Here is a 20,281-nt window from a genome sequence, read left to right on the forward strand (position 1 = left end):
CCACCTCCTCTGCCTCACGGGAGGCTTCCCGCTTCTTCTCCCGCCCCCCCAACCCTGTCTCCCCGCCCTCCTCAGGTTCAGAAACCTCCAATCAAGAGCGCCGAAGGCGTCGCCACGGCCCGCCCCGTCCTCCCTATCCACCTCTTTTACCCCCCGTGTTCCCTCCCCCCACCCCCCCACCTCAAGTCCGTCGGACCAGGGGGCTTCAGGATCTGGGAGCTATGAAAAGTGTCTGCCCAGGCACTTCCGGTAAGGACGCTGTGGCGCGAAGCTCCCCGCGGGACGGATAAGGAAGGGGTGACTGGCGCCGTGGGAGCCCGGTGAGGAGGGTGCTGGCAGGGAAGGGGTGCGGGAGCGGGAGCTCCAGCGAGCTGCCCGGAGCGAGCGTCCCCGGCGCTTCAGTCGCCCCGCGGTGAGCCGGCGCCCCCGCCTCCCGGGCCGCTCGGGTCCTCCTCTCCACCCCCCACTCCGCGAGGGTGACGCCGCCTCTCCACGGGCGCCGCGTGACCGGAAGTGGCGCCATCTTTAGCCTCTTGTGCTATTGACAATAACAAGCCTCGGCTCGCTCCCCCTCCCCCCTCCAGCCCTGCGTCTCCCCTCCCTGTGAGAGGGAGAAAAGGAGGAGGAGCTGCAAGCTTCACTGGCTCGCTGAGTCTCTCCAGCAGAAAGTGGGGGAGAGAGGACGGAAAGCAGGGGAGGGGGGAACGGCACGGGCCGTTTACCTGTCTGCCTCCTTTGCTTCCCCCCGCCAGGTTCTCACTGCGGGTGTCAGCCTATCTGCCTTCTCAAGCTCTCCCGTTCCCCCCCGGTGTGCCCCCCCACTTTCCTTCTCGTCCTCTGTGTTTCTCCTCTCTTTCTTCCCTTCCCCCTCCAGCATTGCCACCTCTCCTACACGCACGCAGGCACATAAACGTAGGGTTTTGATGCTCCTCTGCCCGTTGACCCCGCTATTTTCATGTTTCCAACAGGTTTTTCTTCCCCCAATCCCTCTGCTGCTTCTGCTGCTGCTCAGGAGGTCAGATCTGCCACTGATGGTAATACCAGCACCACTCCGCCCACCTCTGCCAAGAAGAGAAAGTTAAACAGCAGCAGCAGTAGCAGCAGTAGCAGTAGTAACGAGAGAGAAGACTTTGATTCCACCTCTTCCTCTTCCACCCCTCCACAACCTAGAGATTCGGCGTCCCCTTCAACCTCGTCCTTTTGCCTCGGGGTTCCAGTGGCCACTTCCAGCCACGTACCGATACAGAAGAAACTGCGTTTTGAAGACACCCTGGAGTTTGTAGGGTTTGATACGAAAATGGCTGAGGAATCTTCCTCCTCATCTTCCTCATCTTCGCCAACTGCTGCAACCTCACAGCAGCAGCAACTTAAAAATAAGAGTATATTAATTTCTTCTGTGGCTTCAGTGCACCATGCAAACGGCCTGGCTAAATCATCTACCACGGTCTCTAGCTTTGCTAACAGCAAGCCTGGTTCTGCTAAGAAGTTAGTGATCAAGAACTTTAAAGGTAACCAAGGCCAAAATCCATAATCACCTACTAAGAATTTAACACTTGAGCAGTCACGTGCGCTGTTTATGTTAATATATTAAACAGTATAGAGATCGCCTAATGATTTATGCATAATCAATGAGTGCAAGAGAGGTCCGATTTTTGGTAGAGGGTTCTTTTCCTGGGGTGTTTGTGTCCTTGCTCTGAAGCACTCTCTTTAGTGTTTCCGTGCAATGTTTTTGAGGTCTGTCTCAACTTATTAGATCTAATCTGTTGTTTCTTAAAACATTGACGGTATGATTGATCCGGATTTTACAGGTGAGAAACTGGGCTTCTAAAGAGGTACATTTCAGGTGCATAGCGAGTCTTGGCACTACTGAGATTTTAATTTTTATAGGCCACATACTCCAGTCCCTAAAAATGTGGGTACTGAGGTTGATAGTTTTATGTTTAAATGAGATTTATAGTTAGGCTCCTAGTGTAGAGTACTATATTTGTGAAACTCTCTGTGGAAGGAGTATTTGGTGAACATTTTGTTTTTGTTTTTGTTTTTTCTACATTTCTCCCCAAATGTAAAGCCTGAAAATGAAAACTGCTGTGTATACACAGAAGTAGTGACTCTATCAGTAGTCTAAGGATAGAAACAGTTAACTACATTTTTTTCCTCACTAAAATGGGCATTTAAAGTACTGACCTGCAGCTATTAGAAAATTTGCGCATACTGTGTTTGAGATTACTGATTGGGAGTGTGATGTATGCACCAATGAAAATAGAAACTCAGCATATAAAATGTATCTGAGCTAAGTTCTTGTCTGTTGAATGTGTTTCTGTTTTTCTTATTTTTTTCACCGTCCCCGGTTAGCAGGTAATAGATGCTAGAATGTTTATTAAAGGTGGGGAAGTAAATGAATGAACTTAGGACAGCTTGTACCAGAAAGTGGGGAGAACTGGTTACTCTGCTTGTGTTGGGAATGTGCTATTTGTCTCACTAGGGGCCTTATAGTTTGTCTGTTTTTAACCCTTTCTTCTTTTATATGACCCTCTTTCCATCCCCAGGCTCTCAAGAGTTAACATTCTTTCTGATTTACTAGTAGAGCTTTCTAAAGTGAATATGAACCATATTTACAAATTCATTCATTACTTCACTTACAGATGAATGATTTATTTAATAGGGAAGGAGTTTTCAAGAAATGAGCTGTGATCCTAATTGCATTTGCAAATTGATTTCAGAAACTTTATTTTTCTTTCTCCTGAAGGCATTAAGGCATTTGGGATCTTTAATTTCTTTCACTTAAGTGCTGGTGAATGAAGTTTAAAGTCTAGATTAAGATTTCTTTCCAGTCTGAAAATGCTGCATAGATTCTGGAGTCATTTGGGTGTTAGTTTGTTTTTAAGTTTTCATTCTGTTCCTTTAAAACTAAGAAATGTTCTCCGTTTCTGTGATTGCTGCATACATTAGGGAGTCACAGACCTGGATTGGAATCCTAGCTTTGCCATTGACTAGCTATGGTGACCTTGGGCAAGCTTACCAAATAAGTTCCAGGTTCAGTTTCTTCAGTTGTAAAATAGAGGTGTTAATAGTCAGGGTGGGTATTTTATTGTGGGGATGATTTCTAAGAAGTTTCTAAGATACTTTTCACATAGTACATACTCGGTGTTTTAAATCTTCTCTACAAGATTCATGTCAACTTCGGTTTACACATGCTAAAAACAAGATCAGGACTGCTATTTTTATCTGTCATTCTTGAATTTTTATTTTTGAAGCAATACAATCAATAGGAGAAAAAACCTTTACCTTCAGTTTTCATAGGTGAGTCAAAATGACTTAATAGTATTTTGGCATCTTAAATTTTGTTTATACTGAACTTTTAAATACCATGTTAACTTTAATATTAAGGTATAATAAAGATCCTAAAATAGCAATGCTGTTCTATTTTATGGTCCTTTAGTTACTGTATCCTGAATATTTTTCTAATGATTTTTTTGCATATTATTTAGATAAGCCTAAATTACCAGAAAACTATACAGATGAGACATGGCAGAAGCTAAAAGAAGCAGTGGAAGCTATTCAGAATAGTACTTCAATTAAGTACAATTTAGAAGAACTCTACCAGGTATGTATTGGTGTGGAAAACCAGATTTGACTAACAGAAGTCAAGTTGGGATGCATTTGTATTTTCTTCTTTAAAGATTTGTGTGTGTGTATATATATATATGTATGTATGTGTGTATGCACATGAGCGTGAGTATGCGCATGAGTGTGCATGTGGGAGGCCAGAGGCTTAGGATGCCTCTAGAGCTGGAATTATAATGGTTGTGAGCTGCCTGATATGGGTGCTAGGAATCGAACTTGAGTCATGGAAGAGTACTCTTAACTGCTGATCCATTTCTCTAGCCCCTTGTGTTTGAACTTTCTGAAATTTGTTCCTTAGTAGACTTTTTTGTTCCCTACTAGTTTATTGGTGCCTTCTATTTTATCATCACAGCATAAGTCTTACTTAAACTGGGAATACATAACAGTTCTGATAAGGACGCAGTTATATTTTGATAGAATAAAGATATGAGCTAGAGTAGAATGCTATAGCATGGATCCTAGAACTTTTTTTTCCCGTGGGATGTCATTTCTGTTGTGCCATTCTTGCTTAGTTCTGTTACCCACCTATAGGAAAGGCCTCAAGACATTCAGCTCTTCACATTCTCACATCCTTTGTTCTGCCTTATTCTTTTTTAAAAAAATTGCATTTGCTCTGTGTGTGTATGTGTGTAAGCAAGCCATGTGTGCCGGTCAGAGGACAACTTATAAGAGTCAGTTCTTTGCTTCTACCCTGTGGGTCCCAGGGATTGAATGCAAGTCATTAGGCTTGATGCTAAGTGCCTTTTAACTGCTTAGCCATCTTGCCACTCTGCCTGTGTGTATGAGAGAGATTAGTGCGGGTGTTAGTTCATATTTTCGTCACACAAACCACGTAGAAATCATAAGACATCTTCCTACATGTGTGTCCTAGGTATCAGACTCAGGTTGTCAGGTTTGGTGGCAAGCACCTTTACCTGATGAGCTAGCCATCTCCTTGGCCCTGCCTGATTTGTTTTTTTTTTTTTTTTTATTTTTTTATTTTTTATTTTTTTTTTATTTTTTTATTTTTCCATCACAGGCAATTTATTTTGTTCTATTCATTCACAGTTAATACAGAAAATACTTGGAAACATTTCCATATAATGTTTGACACAGAAATCATCAAATAGAAGTATACAATATTGACAGGAGGCAGTACATTTATAATTTATAACCCCAAATGTATTTATAAATTAGAAATGGAAAGATCTACAAATGAAATTATGAAGGTTCACCAAAGTCATTTAATCTGTCAGTTTCTCATTCATTTTTATGTCTTAATAATATTCTATTGTATGAATAAGCCACATTTTATTTCTCTCCAGTATTTGATAGCTATTTGAGTTGTTTTAACTTTTTTACTATTAGCAACACACTGCTGTAAACCTTCATATACATGTTTCATAGGTGCACATTTCAGTAGTTTGAGGGTATGTTCCTAAGGGTAGAATTGTTGAGTAACAGACTAACAATGTTTTGCATTTTGACCAACCACCAAACTGTTTTGCCAAAGTGGCACACCATTTTACAATCTCACCAAATCCTTGTTTTTAAGGCTCTGATTTTTGTACAAAAGCCTTCAATCATTCTGTCAGGCTGGCCTGGAACTCTTCCTGCCTCTGCTTCCCAAGTACTGGGATTAAAGGTGTGTGCTACCAATGCCTGGGGCTCTTTCTTTCTTTCTTTCTTTCTTTCTTTCTTTCTTTCTTTCTTTCTTTCTTTCTTTCTTTCTTTCTTTCTTTCTTTCTTTCTTTCTTTTTTCTTTTCTTTTCTTTTCTTTTCTTTTTTTTTTTTTTTTTTTAAAGATTTATTATATACACAGTTGTCTGCCTGCATGTATGACTTCAGGCCAGAAGAGGGCACCAGATCTCATTATAGATGGTTGGGAGCCACCGTGTGGTTGCTGGGAATTGAATTCAGGACCTCTGGAAGAGCAGTCAATGCTCTCTCTTAACCTCTGAGCCATCTCCAGCCCCTCATTCTTTCTTTCTTTTTTCCTTTTTGCTTTCTTTCTTTCTTTAACTTTTTTTTTTTTTTAATTTTTTGAGGCAGGGTTTCTCTGTGTAGCTTTGCTCCTGGCTCTCGCTCTGTAGACCAGGCTGGCCTCAATCTCACAAAGATCCTCCTGCATCTGCCTCCTGAGTGCTGGGATTAAAGGCATGCACCACCACCGCCCAGCTTCATTCTTTTTTTTTTTTTTTTTTTTTTTTGGTTTTTCGAGACAGGGTTTCTCTGTGTAGCATTGCGCCTTTTCCTGGAACTCACTTGGTAGCCCAGGCTGGCCTCGAACTCACAGAGATCCGCCTAGCTCTGCCTCCCTAGTGCTGGGATTAAAGGCATGCGCCACCACCCCCCCGGCCAGCTTCCTTCTTAATAGTTGCATTTTGTACTTTTTTCTTGAGCTTGTTTCATCTCCCTGTCTACTCGAGAAATGAGCAGCAGCAGCAGCTATAATAGCTCAGTACCTTAACCTGAGGTTCATGTTTGTTTTTCCTGATTTGCCAAAAGAGTTTTCCTCACTGCAGTTTTGACACAACTAATTCAGGAAGCTGTTTTTCCTTACAGCATCAGACATTTGGTATTTAAAAATACTTCTGATTACATAGACTATTTTAGAGTGTTTGTGTTCAGTAAACCTTGTAAGAAATTATGTTGGTTCAATATGTCAGCGTTTGTAGTTTTTGTATTTTAGTTGTAGAGTGAGTATGTTGGTGACTAAACTCTGGGTTAGGAGTTAGAAGAAACATTTGGGACTTAATTTTGACTACTTCTGCCTTTCTAATCTTGGGCAAAACAACACCCTCAGCTTTAGTTTCCTCCTCTATAAAACAGGCAAACTACTACCTGCCTTGTCTTCCTTTCTGGGTTGCTAATAATCAAATAAGATATTTGTAAAACAAAACAACACAACACCTTAATGAAGCACTGCGATACATAAATTGTAGTAATCACATTTTTTTCCAAATCACAGTATACCTTTTTTTTACTGTAATAAGTGAAATTGAGATCACTGGTTTCTATTGCTGTGAAAATGAAATGAGTCAGTACATGCACAACACAGAACAGTAATCAGCAGGTAGTGATGCTGTAGAAATGTCAGCTGGTAGGAATCCTAAGCTGTTACTAAAGGATAAGTCCACCTCATTTGGTTCTTTTGGCACATTATAGATAGACATGCCTCCTGAATTATAAAATAACAAAAGTAGAATTAAGAGTCTATGAGGTCCACCTACTGTGTATGATAAACCTGCAAAACAGATCCACTTTGTAATAGTTCATTTAAAGCATTACAGAAACTCTTAAATATATAAAGTATTCTTATCCCCACTTTATCAACAAGGAAACTGAGTCTCAGAATTTAAGTAACCCTTCAGGTGGTGGTGATGGTGGTGACGGTCCACACCTTTAAGGCAGGCGGATCTTTGTGAGTTTGAGGCCAGTGTGGTCTACAGATTGAGTTCCAGGACAGCCATGGCTGTTACACAAAGAAACCCTGTCTAGAAAAAGTTTAAAAGGGGGGGGGGGGAGATTTCAATAACCCATCTAAAGTTACTTATTGGCTGAACAGGGAAAGTCGAACTAAGATGTTTAATTCTTTTTTTTGTTTTGTTTTGGTTTTATTTTTGAGACAGGTTTTCTCTGTGTAGTTTTGGTGCCTATCCTGGAACTCACTCTGTAGACCAGGCTGGCCTGGAACTCACAGAGATCCACCTGGCTCTGCCTCCCGAATGCTGGGGTTAAAGGCGTGTGCCACCACTGCCTAGCAAGATGATCTTCTGTTACTGTGCTGTTTCACTAATAACACCACAGCACCCTATATACTGTACAGCGGTCTTCAAAGCAGTTTTAGCAAAAAAAAAAAAAAAAAAAAACACCACCATTGGAACAGCTGCTCTGTGTTTCCATTTGTGTATGTAGTCTTTATTTGGGTATGCTGGTGCACAGCCAGTGTAATTTATAACATATTGATTGTAGCTATTAAAGAGCCCTATTCACCTTAAATATTTTCTCTTAAGTTTTTGATTTGACAATATCTCTCTTGATACGTTGATTTTTCTTAATTTCTTGCATGTTTAAAGAACATACATAAGTTTTATTGTGTATACTTTTGCTTTCTTGTATTTAGTTTTACTTGCTGTTGTATTTCTTTGTCCTAAAGTCACAAGTGCCTAGTTATATTAGGACATGCCTGTAATCTCAGTACTTGAGAGCCTAAGACAGGAGCATTTTGAGTTCAAGGAAGACTGGTTTATATAGGAACACCTTGTCTCAAAACAAAAATTTTAAGTTTTTGTTTTGGAAATGTTCCTTTGAGATTACTTTGAGATAGTTTAATTTTAGAAAGGAACACGTTGTTCCCATTGCATTTCAATAAGCACATATTGTCTTTATATTTTTACTTGTTTTTTTCTATATTTATTTAGTTAGTTTTGGTTTCTCGAAAGGGTTTCCCTGTAGCTTTGGAGCCTGTCCTGGAACCTTTGTAGACCAGGCTGGTCTCGAACTCACAGATCCTCCTGTCTCTGCCTCTCAAGTGCTGGGATCAAAGGCATGCACCACCACCACCACCACCACCACCACCACCACCACCACCGCCGCCCGGCTTAATTTTTTTTTTTTTTTTAAGGCAGGGTCCCTGGCTATCCTAGAACTCAGCTCACTAATGTAGAGTTAGCTGATTGGGATTAAGGTGTGCACCACCACACGCAGCTTTTTACTTTTTTAATTTTTGAGACAGGACCTCACTGTGGAAAAACGCCTAGCTGTCCTGGCACTCATTATGTAGACCAGGCTGGCCTCACTGAAATCCACCTGCCTCTGCCTCCCAAATACTAGGATTAACATGTGCCTGGCCTATTGTTTTAAAATGATACTTTAAATGATAATTGTTCCTGAATTTTAAAATTACCTTTCTTAACAATCTTGAAATCCATTGAGAGTGAAGCTGTGCTTCATACTCTGAGTGGGATTTTTGTTTGCTTGTTTTATCTTGGTTGATTATAAATAGGACTATGTTTAAATGCACTAATTTGGGTTGATTAGTCTGTCTTTGAATAAAGATTGGTTGTTTGAGACAGAATTCCACTCTTAGTTTAGGGTCTTACTGTTTGACTAGGCTGGCTTAGTCTATATTTCATCTCTAATGAAAGTTATTTTATCTGACAATAATGAGAATTCTAGTGAACTTTTTTTGAAATATATCTTAAATTATGTTCCTTTCTATTCTGTAGATGGATGACCACAAGACTGGAGGCAAAATATGCATCTCAGTATAGATTTTCATCAATTGTAAAATGTGGTTACTTAAGCAGTTGATGGTTATAGGAGAAAAGTTAAAATTCCTTACAGTTTTGATAACTAGCTATTGGTTTCTCAAGGTTTAACTGCTGTCACCTGTTCACGTTTATTTTGTTGTGTTTTAAGATTTATTTTAATATATGTGGGTATTTTGCCTGCATGTTTGTCTGTGTACCACATGTCTATAGTGTCCTTAGAGGCCACAAGCAGGCATTAGTTCCCCTTGCAACTGGAGTTACAGATAGTTGGGAGCTGCCTTGTGAGTGCTAAGAATGGAATCTGGGTTCTCTGCAAGAGCAATAAGTGCTCTTAACCACTGAGCCATCTCTCCAGCCCTGTTTTGGTTTTTTTGAGATAGGGACTCCCTCTAACACAGATTGACATAGAACACTGTAGCCCACTATGATCTTGAACTCATGACTGTCTTCTTGCTTCAGTGTATGATTACCGGCATGAGCACCACACCTGACTTACAAGATTATAACTCTGTTGCATATTTCTCCGAGGGTTTTTTTGTTTGTTTTTCAAGATAGGGTTTCTTTGTGTAGCCTTTGATGTCCTGGAGCTCACTCTGTAGACTAGGTTGGCCTTCATTTGCAGAGATCTTCCTGCCTCTCTTGCTGCGATCAAAGACGTGTGTCACCACTGCCTGGCTTATTTCTCCTTCTTTTAATGAATTGGTACTACTGTCACTGATCATTTTTAAAATGTTCAGTCACAAAATGAAGGTCCTTGATAATCTTTGATCTCATTGAAGCACCGTATGCTACATGATGTTGTGTGACAAAACTTTTCCCAGAAAGCCACAGTATATAAGGTCAGTCACCCGAGATAGGGAACCCATGATAGAACAAAGTATGGATACCACCAAAGTCCTGCTTGGTGAACCAATGAGTTTTATTGAGTTTACTTACGGAAGTATGGGGGAGGGGTTACTTACAGGAGCAGAAATGTCTCAAAGACCGCTACATCACCAAAGCCCACCCCAGCATGGGTGAAAGACAGCTCACAAAGCTGGGAGCCTGAAGCACACTTCACAGCCTTAAAGCAGCTCAGCTGGTTGGACAGTGTCCTTACCAGATACCTCCATTGGTCTAAACCCCTTCCAGGCAGCTGGTCTGGTCTCAAGAGTTTTCTTTGCAGCCCAGCTTCCTCCTGTCTTAGACTCAGCTTTTATTACATACTTTGTCAGGGAGGGGCCTAGTAAATCAGTGAGTTTCAGGGACTTCTGAAACTATTTTGAGTTGTTTACCTTCCTGCTTAAGGAGCTTCCTGCAGCACGGAATGGGGGAACTTACACAACAATACAAAAAGGATAAAACAAACAATTTAAATTTTATTTTTATAGTTGATTTCCTTCCTGCAAATTCTTAGTACTTTCTTCTATGTGTAATATATTGTCTTACCCCTTTTTTTATCAGATGTAAAAGATAATTTGCATTTTATTGCTATATGTTACTGAATTTCTGCAATATATTTTCTTTTTTTAAGGCAAGATCTTACTCTGTATAGCCCAGGCTGTACTCATTCCAGATTTTTTTTTTGCCTCAGGCTCTTGAGTGCTGGGCTTATAAACATATACCTGGTTTCTATTTTTTTCTAAAAATTTTCTGAGACAGGATCACACTATATAGCCTTAGGTGGCCTTGAGCTCCTAGAGTTCCACCTGCCTCTGCCTCTCTCATGCTTGTTCCCCTTACTCCATGTCTTCACCAGCATGTGCTGTCACTTGTTTTATTGAATTTAGCCATATGGTGTGTGCCACCACAACCAGGTGTCCTTTAAAAAAAAAAACCTTTTATTTGTTTTACTTACTTAATTTTTAATTTGTTTGTGTCTCTGTGTGTGATGGGGGAGGAGCAGGTACATGTCACAGAATGCTTGTAGAGGTTAGAGGACAACTTTGTCAGTTCATCAGTGGAAGTCATGGCCTCAGGCTCGGCAAGTGCCTTTTACTTCCTGAGCCACGTCATCAGCCAATTGTTTTTTCTTTCTTTAAATATAAACCTAATAGACAAGTTCAGTACCTTAGTGGAAATTCTTTTATCTTTCTTACTATCTTTGTTATGAAACACTTACATTTCATTTTCTGTATGTATATTTTCAAACAAGTGGTTGGAGTGGGTTGTTTTGTGCTTTTCATGTGATATATGGGTTTTGGAGGATAGGGGCGAGGATTTGGAGGAATAAGGGTTAAAGCTCGCTAAATGTATTTTATGCCTGACTACCTTCAAAGGCTTTAAGACCCTGTGTTTACACCCCATCTGTTAGGTTGCTAGGTTGTGAACCTGGAACCTCACAAACGCTAAGCAAACAGCCTACCACTGACCTATACTAGTCCTAGCCTACTTGAAAGTTCTGCTACCACCTTTTAGCTAATTACAGATGAGACTGTATGGAAAGATCAGTTTCATTTTTCTGTTTTCAGTAGCACTCTATCCATTTCTCTCTGGGTTGCAGGGATTCTGCCCTGACTTTTCCTAACTTCCCTCTCCTAAAGGCCGTGATAGGGAGTCTTATCTCTGATTATTCCTGTAATAGGACTTAGCTCACACTATAGTTTTCTGATCATGTTTTTCATTCTAATAGAAGTCCCTTTTAATATGCAGGATGTATTGTTGTAATCTCTCTTTCTCCTACACACACACACACACACACACACACACACACACACACACACACACACACACTTTGAGACTCAAAGTATTAAATAACTTATCTCTGTGTGATCACTCTGTCATTAAGGAAAGTCAAGGAGACAGGTTATACACATAAAAAGAAAGTATATTGATTTAGTGTCAAGTCAGTGTAGTGTGATGGGTGGACGCATTAGACAAATCTGTGGCAGTGAAAGGACTTACCTTATTTGGAAGAAGCAGTATCCAGTTGAATAGTAACAGAAAATGTGGTATCTTGTGTGAGAAGATAAATAGATGTGTCAAGAACTGTTTTATGAGATAAAGGAGAACACAGAAGGAAGTAGAATAAATAGGATTTATTGAAGTATCAGAAGTAGGAAAAGTAGAAAAGATGAAGTATATATTGTCATATTGACAACCTAAGCAGAAAATGAGAAATGCTTGAGAAAATGAGTCAGTCATTCAAAAAGACATAGATACAGTAAAAAGAAGTACTATAAAGGAAGGAAGAGGACAACCACATCATCTGGGACCAGTGTGATTAGAGGAGCACATGAAATAAACAAGTACCCCTTAGGCATTTGTGACCTTACCATAGGTTTACATGGAATGTAACTTAGTCTTTTTCAACTTTCCTGTTTCTCCGTAGCTGTTAAATCTAATGGGTCTACCCCCTCCTTTTGAGGCTTAATGATTTCCCACCAGTGAAATAAGTAGATTCCTTTTTAAGCTTTTTTGTGTTTTTTTTGGAGACAGGATTTCTCTGTGTAGCTCTAACTGTTCTGGAATTATCTTTGTAGACCAGGCTGGCCTCGAACTCAAGAGATCTGCCTGCCTCTGCTTCCCAAGGACTGGAATTTAAAGATGTACACCAACACTGCCTGACAGTTTGGGGTTTTTTTGTTTGTTTGTTTTTTGTTTTGTTTTTGATTACTGGACTTAAATTCTAGCAATGTGTCCTCTAGGTACATATTTAAACAATTCTACTCAGACCAACAGAACTCAGATCACACACCCACCCCCACCCCCACCCCCACCCCCCTGCCATATCCTTTTAATGGGATTTTTGTCTTCTGTTATGGTGAGAAAGGAATATTGGTGTTACACTTGAGCCATTACCAATTGTGGATTAACATCAGAGTTGTTACCATACCTGTTGTTTTAAATTTTAAAGGGTTTTGATACACATAATAAGAAACACACAGAATCTGAACTTGTCCTCTTAAGATTTGAGAATAAATTCAAGAACTCTAATGAAGGGAAAATGTATTCTTTTGTTGTCGTATGGACTCTTGGGCCTCAAACTGGGTAGGCAGATGTTTTACTATTAAGCCCAATTTGGAGCCCCTATATTCAAACTATTTGTAAATTGAGACACTGAAGAAAATTTCATGGTGTTTTTATCATACTAATTTTAATCCTGCTAGAAGTAATTTCCACTTCATTGTATTCAGGAAAATCCAAGGAACTATAAGTATTAATTGAGTTATAGTAGTCATTTCTGGCCCATCTCGTACATAAACAACAGGTGAAATTACTTTTAAACTTTAATTATATTCTACTTATGAAAATTATTATCATTTGTAATAAGAGCTTTTGTATGTAGTTCTGAATTGGATATCCTCACAGGGTAGAACTTAACTTGGTTCCCTTTATCCTTAACTTTTAGTATAGCCATCATAAACATACAAATGTGGACTTTTTTTGTATAGTACATTGGTATTGAAGAAATTTTTCACCCATATTGGTATATTTTCTTGTTTTACTTTATATCTATTTTGGAAGGTGTGTGTGTGTGTGTGTGTGTGTGTGTGTGTGCGCGGCGCAAGGCTTTTCAGGCTGGCTTCAAACATCTGTTTCTCCTGCCTCAGCCTCTTAGGTTAATGCCATGCTTTTGTTTTTTTTAAATGGACAAATGACTCATTTTCAATGAGCTGATATATAACAAAATAATGGCTTCATGTGATTATTGAGACTCCTTCCCCTACTCTATCCTGTCCTAACAAATTTACGTGTTCTGTTTTGCAGGCTGTAGAAAACCTTTGTTCTTACAAGATTTCTGCAAATTTGTATAAGCAGCTGAGACAGATCTGTGAAGATCACATTAAAGCACAGATTCATCAATTCAGAGAATATCCTTTTTAAAACAGTATCTTCATTTTTGTTTTTTCTTCCTTAGCTCTATTGGAAGTTGAATGCCTATGTTTGGTAGATTATTTTTGTTCTGGCTAAAGGAAAAAAAAACAAAGTTTGGAAATTTTTCAGTTTTTTTTTTTTTTTTTTGATTTTTTGAGACAGGGTTTCTCTGTGTTGTTTTGGTGACTGTCCTGGATCTCGCTCCATAGACCAGGCTGACCTTGAACTCATAGAGAGCTGCCTGGTTCTGTCTCCCAAGTGCTGGGATTAAAGGCGTGCACCACCACCACCCAGCCAATTTTTAAGTTTTAATTAGGGTCAAAATCTACATGTGTGGTATTAAGTAAAAATTTCTTGTTGTTAACCTTCTGTTCTGGCGGATTTCCATTTGAGGATAATCTTAAACAGAAAACACCATGTTCAGTTATGTTTAAGACTAGATTTAAAGGCAGGTTAAGGGGGAATCTAATTTGTTTCTGTAGTTTAAGAAATAGAATTATGTCCTATAATGTCTACTTAATTTCATTTATTATATGAGTATTCTGTATTTAACACAAAATAATAAGACAAAAGATATTACTTGTATGAAACACTTTAAAATATCCTTAACATCTGTCTCAGGGATTCATTGGATAGTGTTCTTTTTCTAAAAAAGATTGACAAATGCTGGCAAAATCATTGTAGGCAAATGGTAAGTTAGAAATAGTACTACATACTTCATTTCAAACAAGTTCAATCGCTAGAATGTTTTGACAGTTTTGTTGGGGAATTACTGTGTAGCAGAGTAGTAAAGCACTAGCTGAACCTGAGTGATACTTTGGGTATATCCTGAGCACTATATAGTAATAGCAACAAAACTTTATAGCCAGATGTGGCAGCACACAATTGGAGTTCCAGCACTTGGGAGGCTGAGACAGAAGCATACACTCTAGGCCAGCCTGGGCTATATATCAAGACCTTGTAACAAAAGATATAGGTGAATAAAATAAAAGCTTTGTAATATATATGAAAATGATACAATGAAATATATAATAAGAAATAATATAATTGATATACATATATGAAAGTGGTATAATAAAATTCATTGCTTTGTGTAATACATAATGAAAGTAATATACAATAATTAAAAATAAGTTTTGTAATAGGAAAGCTCTCTATAATTGTTTTTTCTAAATTGGAAAATAATTTTGGTTGGATTTTTACTTTAAAACTGCAAATTATAAGTAAACCAGCATTTCAGAATGATTTCCATTCTAGAGTCTTTGTTGTAGTTGATGGCAGTTTTTGTGTTGAGATTGGGTCTTACTCTCTATCTAGACTAGCTTGAGCTTGCTTACTATACAGCTCATGCCAATCTCAGATTCATAGCAATCCCGCTGCCTCAACCTCCTGAGAGTTGGGGATTATGTGCATCAGCCATCATACTTGACTTCATTTCTTTTTCTTTTTTTTCTGAATTATTGACCCCAAATTATTTCTCATTAAAGTTGCATCTTCCTCTATTAGTCTTATTGGTAATATCCCCATATATTATTTGGTTACTTATGAAAGCTGGTATTTTTTTTATTTTTTTGTTTTTTTTCGAGACAGGGTTTCTCTGTGTAGCTTTGCGCCTTTCCTGGGACTCACTTGGTAGTCCAGGCTGGCCTCGAACTCACAGAGATCCGCCTGGCTCAAAGATTTATTTATTATGTATACAGCATGTATGACTACAGGCCATAAGAGGGCGCCAGATCTCATTACAGATGGCTGTGAGCCACCATGTGGTTGCTGGGAATTGAACTCAGGACCTTTGGAAGAACAGTCAGTGTTCTTAACCTCTGAGCCATCTCTCCAGCCCCTGGTATTTTTTTAGGTGATACATTTCTTTATCCTCCCTAGTCTGGTATTAGTTTATTCTAATGCAAATAGAAATCTTTAAATCCACTTCCCACCCCCTAAATGCCATGAGTGCAGTTTAAGACAGCTTTACCCCCTAGCACTGCTACTGAGGAAGAAGTAACTGAACCTAGGATTCCTTTTTTTTTTTTTTCCTGAGAAAGGATCTCACTGTGAAGCACAGGCTGACCTAGAACTTACTATGTAGCCCATGCTGGCCTGAAACTCAAGATCGTCCTGCTTTAGCCTCTTGAGTGCTGGATTTGCAGGCATGCACCCCATGACTACCTCCTGTTTCCCTTTTCAGTTACTTCATAATTAGCAAAGACAAAAGAGGACCATCTTAAATTTCTGTTTTCTAGAAACCACAAGAAGGATTAATACAATAGTTTAAAGATAAATGGGACATATTCTCAGCTATATGTATTTATTTGCATGTTGGATCCTAGTAGTTTATTTAGTGTAAAATCTTTCAAATTCTCATTAAGAGCTAATATTACAGTTTCAAAATTACAAAAATTGCTTGGTTTTTTTTGACAGATAATGATCAGGAGCATTTTTTTGTTTCTGGATAGAACTTATGTTCTTCAGAATTCAATGCTACCCTCCATTTGGTAAGGATGCCAGAAAAGTATTATGAAAATTTTTGTTGTATATCATAGTCTTAATTATTATAATGAAAGAGAACAAGGTGAACTCAGAATATTCTAAAAATTCACATTTGGGTTCTAGATTTTTTTCCCTAACTAATATAGCAGAAAGCTAACTTTCCCTCATAGTGTATGAAGAAATTTCTATGTTATGTATGAGGATTAAAGTTTACTGTAGAATTTCTGTGCCTGAATCTTGTTGGTGCTGATCATTAAGGTTTTGTTCTTTTTTCTTGTAACTATATACTGAAATGTCTGTTTGTTCTTGAAAATAAAATAATATGATGAATTGGTCCCTCACCAGGTGCTTAGCATATACCTTCAGTAATGATTAAAATTCACTGATTTTGGAGTTCTGAAGTCAGTTAATAAATGACCAAGTAAACTACTCAGTGCCAGAATAGTGAAAATTATTTTATGTCTTTGAACTAAGAAAAGATAGCCACCAGAGGAAATAAGAGACTAAAACCAAGTGATTGAGGAAGCTAGGAATTCAGTTTCATTTCTCATTAAAGAGAAAATGAGTTTCCTGTATGCTTTAATAATGTTATTCAAAATTAAATGTGGATTTTATCCTTTTATAATCACCGCTTCAAAGTCTGGGGCTCTAGTTAATATGTGATAAGTTAACTAAGCCTGTTCAGATGTGGTATTGCCAGTTTAGATCATACTTACTTGTTTTTAATTTTAGGGACATGGGACTAGAGTTATTTAGGGCTCATATTATAAGTGATCAGAAAGTCCAGACAAAAACAATCGATGGCATCCTTCTCTTGATTGAGAGAGAGCGGAATGGCGAAGCAATTGATAGAAGTTTACTTCGAAGCCTTTTAAGTATGCTGTCTGATTTGCAAGTAAGTTTTACTAACAAACACTCACTGTACTGCCTACAAATGTGAATACTGTTCCTAGTTTGATGTTTGAAATCCACAGTCAGAGTGCTGTTGATATAGAGTTCAGATGGAAGACATTCAGTAAATATTTAACAAATACTTTTGGTTTTTTCCCTCCTCCTAGATTTACCAAGACTCTTTTGAACAACGATTTTTGGAGGAAACTAACAGGCTTTATGCAGCTGAAGGTCAAAAGTTAATGCAAGAAAGAGAGGTATTTAAAAATCATGATTAATAAATCTACTATCTCTTATAATACACATTACCATGTAGAACACAAACTTCCCTTTCTATTTATATTCCCAACATTGTAATGCTCTTCTCTCACTTAGGTGCTCCTTTCTTTTCTCTCTTCTTAAAGGCCAGAATTCTGGATCATAAACTCTACCTCTAATTTTACATGATTCTACCTTGTCACATTTGACGGGGCTGCTCCCCGCATCTTTTGGACTTGATATTTTCTGAGTGATTTAAGGGGAGGAAAACAATAATATAAAAAACTATCTTTGTAGGTTCCTGAGTATCTTCATCATGTTAATAAACGCCTAGAAGAAGAAGCAGACAGACTTATTACTTACTTAGATCAGACCACCCAGTAAGTATTACATGCTCAGCCTAATAGTCTTAAAACTGTTGGTAAAGCACTTTAGGATCTTAAACATGTTAGTAATAATATTCAAGTCCAATTTAGTCTTTAACAGTTGTTTTCATAATGTAAACTTCAAGCTATTATCTTCCCTAGCTAATTAGATTTAATCAAGGATTTGATTATTGGTTGGGTGTGTGTTTAGTATATAATTTTAAAATAGTATTAAAGACTGATACTTAAAAATTTTTTTTGGTGTTTTTGATGCAGAGTTTCACTAAAACCCAGGCTGCCCTGGAACTCATGATCCTCCAATGCCAGCCTCCCAAGTTATAGGATTATAGGCATGCACCACCATGCCCAGCTTTTAAAATCTTTATATTGATTAAAACTCAGTAAGTGGGTGTTCAGAGAGAAGCTACTTCTGTACTTTTTAAACCTCACTAACCAAGTAGTTCCTTTAAGCAGCATAGATAACTGTGTTACATTCTTACTAAAAAGCAGAGAAATGTGGAAAAAGCTAGGCAGAGCAAGACCTTGGAAATCATTACTTTGAGTAAATTCTGAAATACACACTAGTTTTTTTCCTTTAGGCATAATGTAGAATAAATCTTGAGCACTATTAAATTGACACATAGGATGGAAATGGCAAACAATGTAAAATGAAATATTTGATTTGTTTTCTCTAGCAGCATTAAATTTTCAGAAAGGTTGTATCAATTCTCTCTTCCCCCCCTTTTAGGAAGTCGCTAATTGCTTCTGTTGAGAAACAACTTCTAGGTGAACACTTAACAGCAATTCTTCAGAAAGGTAATTGGCAATTTGTAAATAAAAGATTACGTGGGCTGCAGAGATGGCTCAGTGGATAAGGGCACTTGTTGCTCTTGCAAAGGACCCAAGAGCAATTTCCAGTACCCACATGGTGGCTCAAAACCATCCAAAATTCCAGTTTCAGGGGATCAAATACTCTGTTATCCTCCCTGGTCACCTGGCATTCTCATTGCACATACATGCAGGAAAAACACTCGAACACATAAAAAATAAAATCAAAATGAAAAAAACTAGATAGGTCACCATCAAGTCTGCTCAAAGTTCAGGTTTAAATGAATATTATCCCCAATGTGTGCTGTCTTAGTTTTTTTTTTTTTTTTTTTTTTTTTTTTTTTTTTTTTTGTGTGTGTGTGTGTGTGTGTGTGTTTTGTTTTTTTGTTTTTCAAGACAGGATTTCTCTGTGTAGCCCTGGCTGTCCTGGAACTTAATTTGTAGACCAGGCTGACCTTGAACTCACACAGGTCCACCTACCTCTATTTCCTTAGTCTTAATTAGTGGTGGAAGAATGATCTCAGAACTGTTTGTCTCAGTTGGCCATTTAAGATTAGTAGCGAAAACTGCTTATTGATAACTAAGCATCATAAAAGCATCAGAAGTAAAGGAGGATGTTTAGTGTGTAGTTTTAAGTTTTTAGTGCTTTTAAATCATTTTATGAAAACAGCTTGACCAAAAGTTTGTCAAAGAATATTGAGACCCATTCAAACAAAGTTTAATGAAGAAAAACTAAAACTTGATAAACATGTCCTTCATTTCTGAAGACTGACAACTCTTTCCCCTGGTCATTGTCCTAAATTTTCTGTAGTTGCCAGTTTTTTGACTGAAAGTGGAACTAAGAAGAGAGTTCTGCTAACTAATACCAGTCAAGAAATTGGGCTGGGTAGCCATAGAACATTTTAGTGTGAGTTGCCCTGGTTCATCCTCAGTACTACAGACCCAAAATAGAAACAATGGGAATTTGGACATGTAAGCAAACAGTAAAGGAAGGTATTCCTTGTGTGTGTGTATATGTGTGTGTGTATGTGTGTGTTTTCTTAGCATGTAAAGCCAAGAACTTCTAAACCTTAGTGTTCTTACAGGATACATTCACATAAATTTTAGTTATAGTTTAGACCATGTATCACAATAGTAATTTCAACTTATATTTGTTTTAGTAAAATGTATGGCAATTTTATTCACTTTTTGATTCTCCTATTTTAATGCCAAAATATTTCAAACCAGGTTTAAATAACCTCCTTGATGAAAACAGAATTGAAGATTTGTCTCTCCTGTATCAGCTCTTCAGTAGAGTTCGAGGTGGAGTTCAGGTTCTCTTACAACAGTGGATTGAGTATATTAAGGTATTAACAGTTGATTTTACTCCTGAATGTTTTATAATCTACATATCAAGAACATCAGCATTTCTTGTTAGATGCATTTTTTTTTTTGGTTTTTCGAGACAGGGTTTCTCTGCGTAGCTTTGCGCCTTTCCTGGAGCTCACTTGGTAGCCCAGGCTGGCCTCGAACTCACAGAGATCCGCCTGGCTCTGCCTCCCGAGTGCTGGGATTAAAGGCGTGCGCCACCACCGCCCGGCCCAAGACTGCATTTTTTTAAGGAAGGAATTTTAAAAAAATAAAAAAAATTTGAAATATCAGCCTGAGATGTAGCTGTGTGGCATATCAGCAATAAAACTTGAGTGGTGTTTGGTATTTCTAGCTCTAATACTTCAGTAAATATGGGAAATTAAAGGATTGTTAGCATTCTGCTACCATTTAGTTAAGATAAAATCT

The 20,281-nt window shown here is 38.2% G+C and overlaps 1 protein-coding gene across 2 annotated transcripts in view; it reads left to right on the forward strand.

Annotated features, from left to right (window-relative positions):
- Positions 1 to 20,281, forward strand: part of Cul4b (cullin 4B) — a 44,444-nt gene that overhangs the window by 9,963 nt on the left and 14,200 nt on the right. For both annotated transcript variants that reach the window (XM_006981563.4, XM_006981564.4), the window contains exons 3-13: positions 76 to 249; positions 969 to 1,508; positions 3,489 to 3,604; positions 13,569 to 13,672; positions 14,298 to 14,367; positions 16,095 to 16,168; positions 16,896 to 17,058; positions 17,222 to 17,311; positions 17,610 to 17,692; positions 18,426 to 18,493; positions 19,733 to 19,851. In XM_006981563.4, coding sequence (XP_006981625.2) covers positions 76 to 249; positions 969 to 1,508; positions 3,489 to 3,604; positions 13,569 to 13,672; positions 14,298 to 14,367; positions 16,095 to 16,168; positions 16,896 to 17,058; positions 17,222 to 17,311; positions 17,610 to 17,692; positions 18,426 to 18,493; positions 19,733 to 19,851 — 1,601 coding nt within the window. The remainder of the gene's footprint in view (positions 1 to 75; positions 250 to 968; positions 1,509 to 3,488; positions 3,605 to 13,568; positions 13,673 to 14,297; positions 14,368 to 16,094; positions 16,169 to 16,895; positions 17,059 to 17,221; positions 17,312 to 17,609; positions 17,693 to 18,425; positions 18,494 to 19,732; positions 19,852 to 20,281) is intronic.

This window comes from Peromyscus maniculatus, chromosome X (assembly GCF_049852395.1).
Source record: "Peromyscus maniculatus bairdii isolate BWxNUB_F1_BW_parent chromosome X, HU_Pman_BW_mat_3.1, whole genome shotgun sequence".
NCBI classification, from domain to species: Eukaryota; Metazoa; Chordata; class Mammalia; order Rodentia; family Cricetidae; genus Peromyscus; species Peromyscus maniculatus.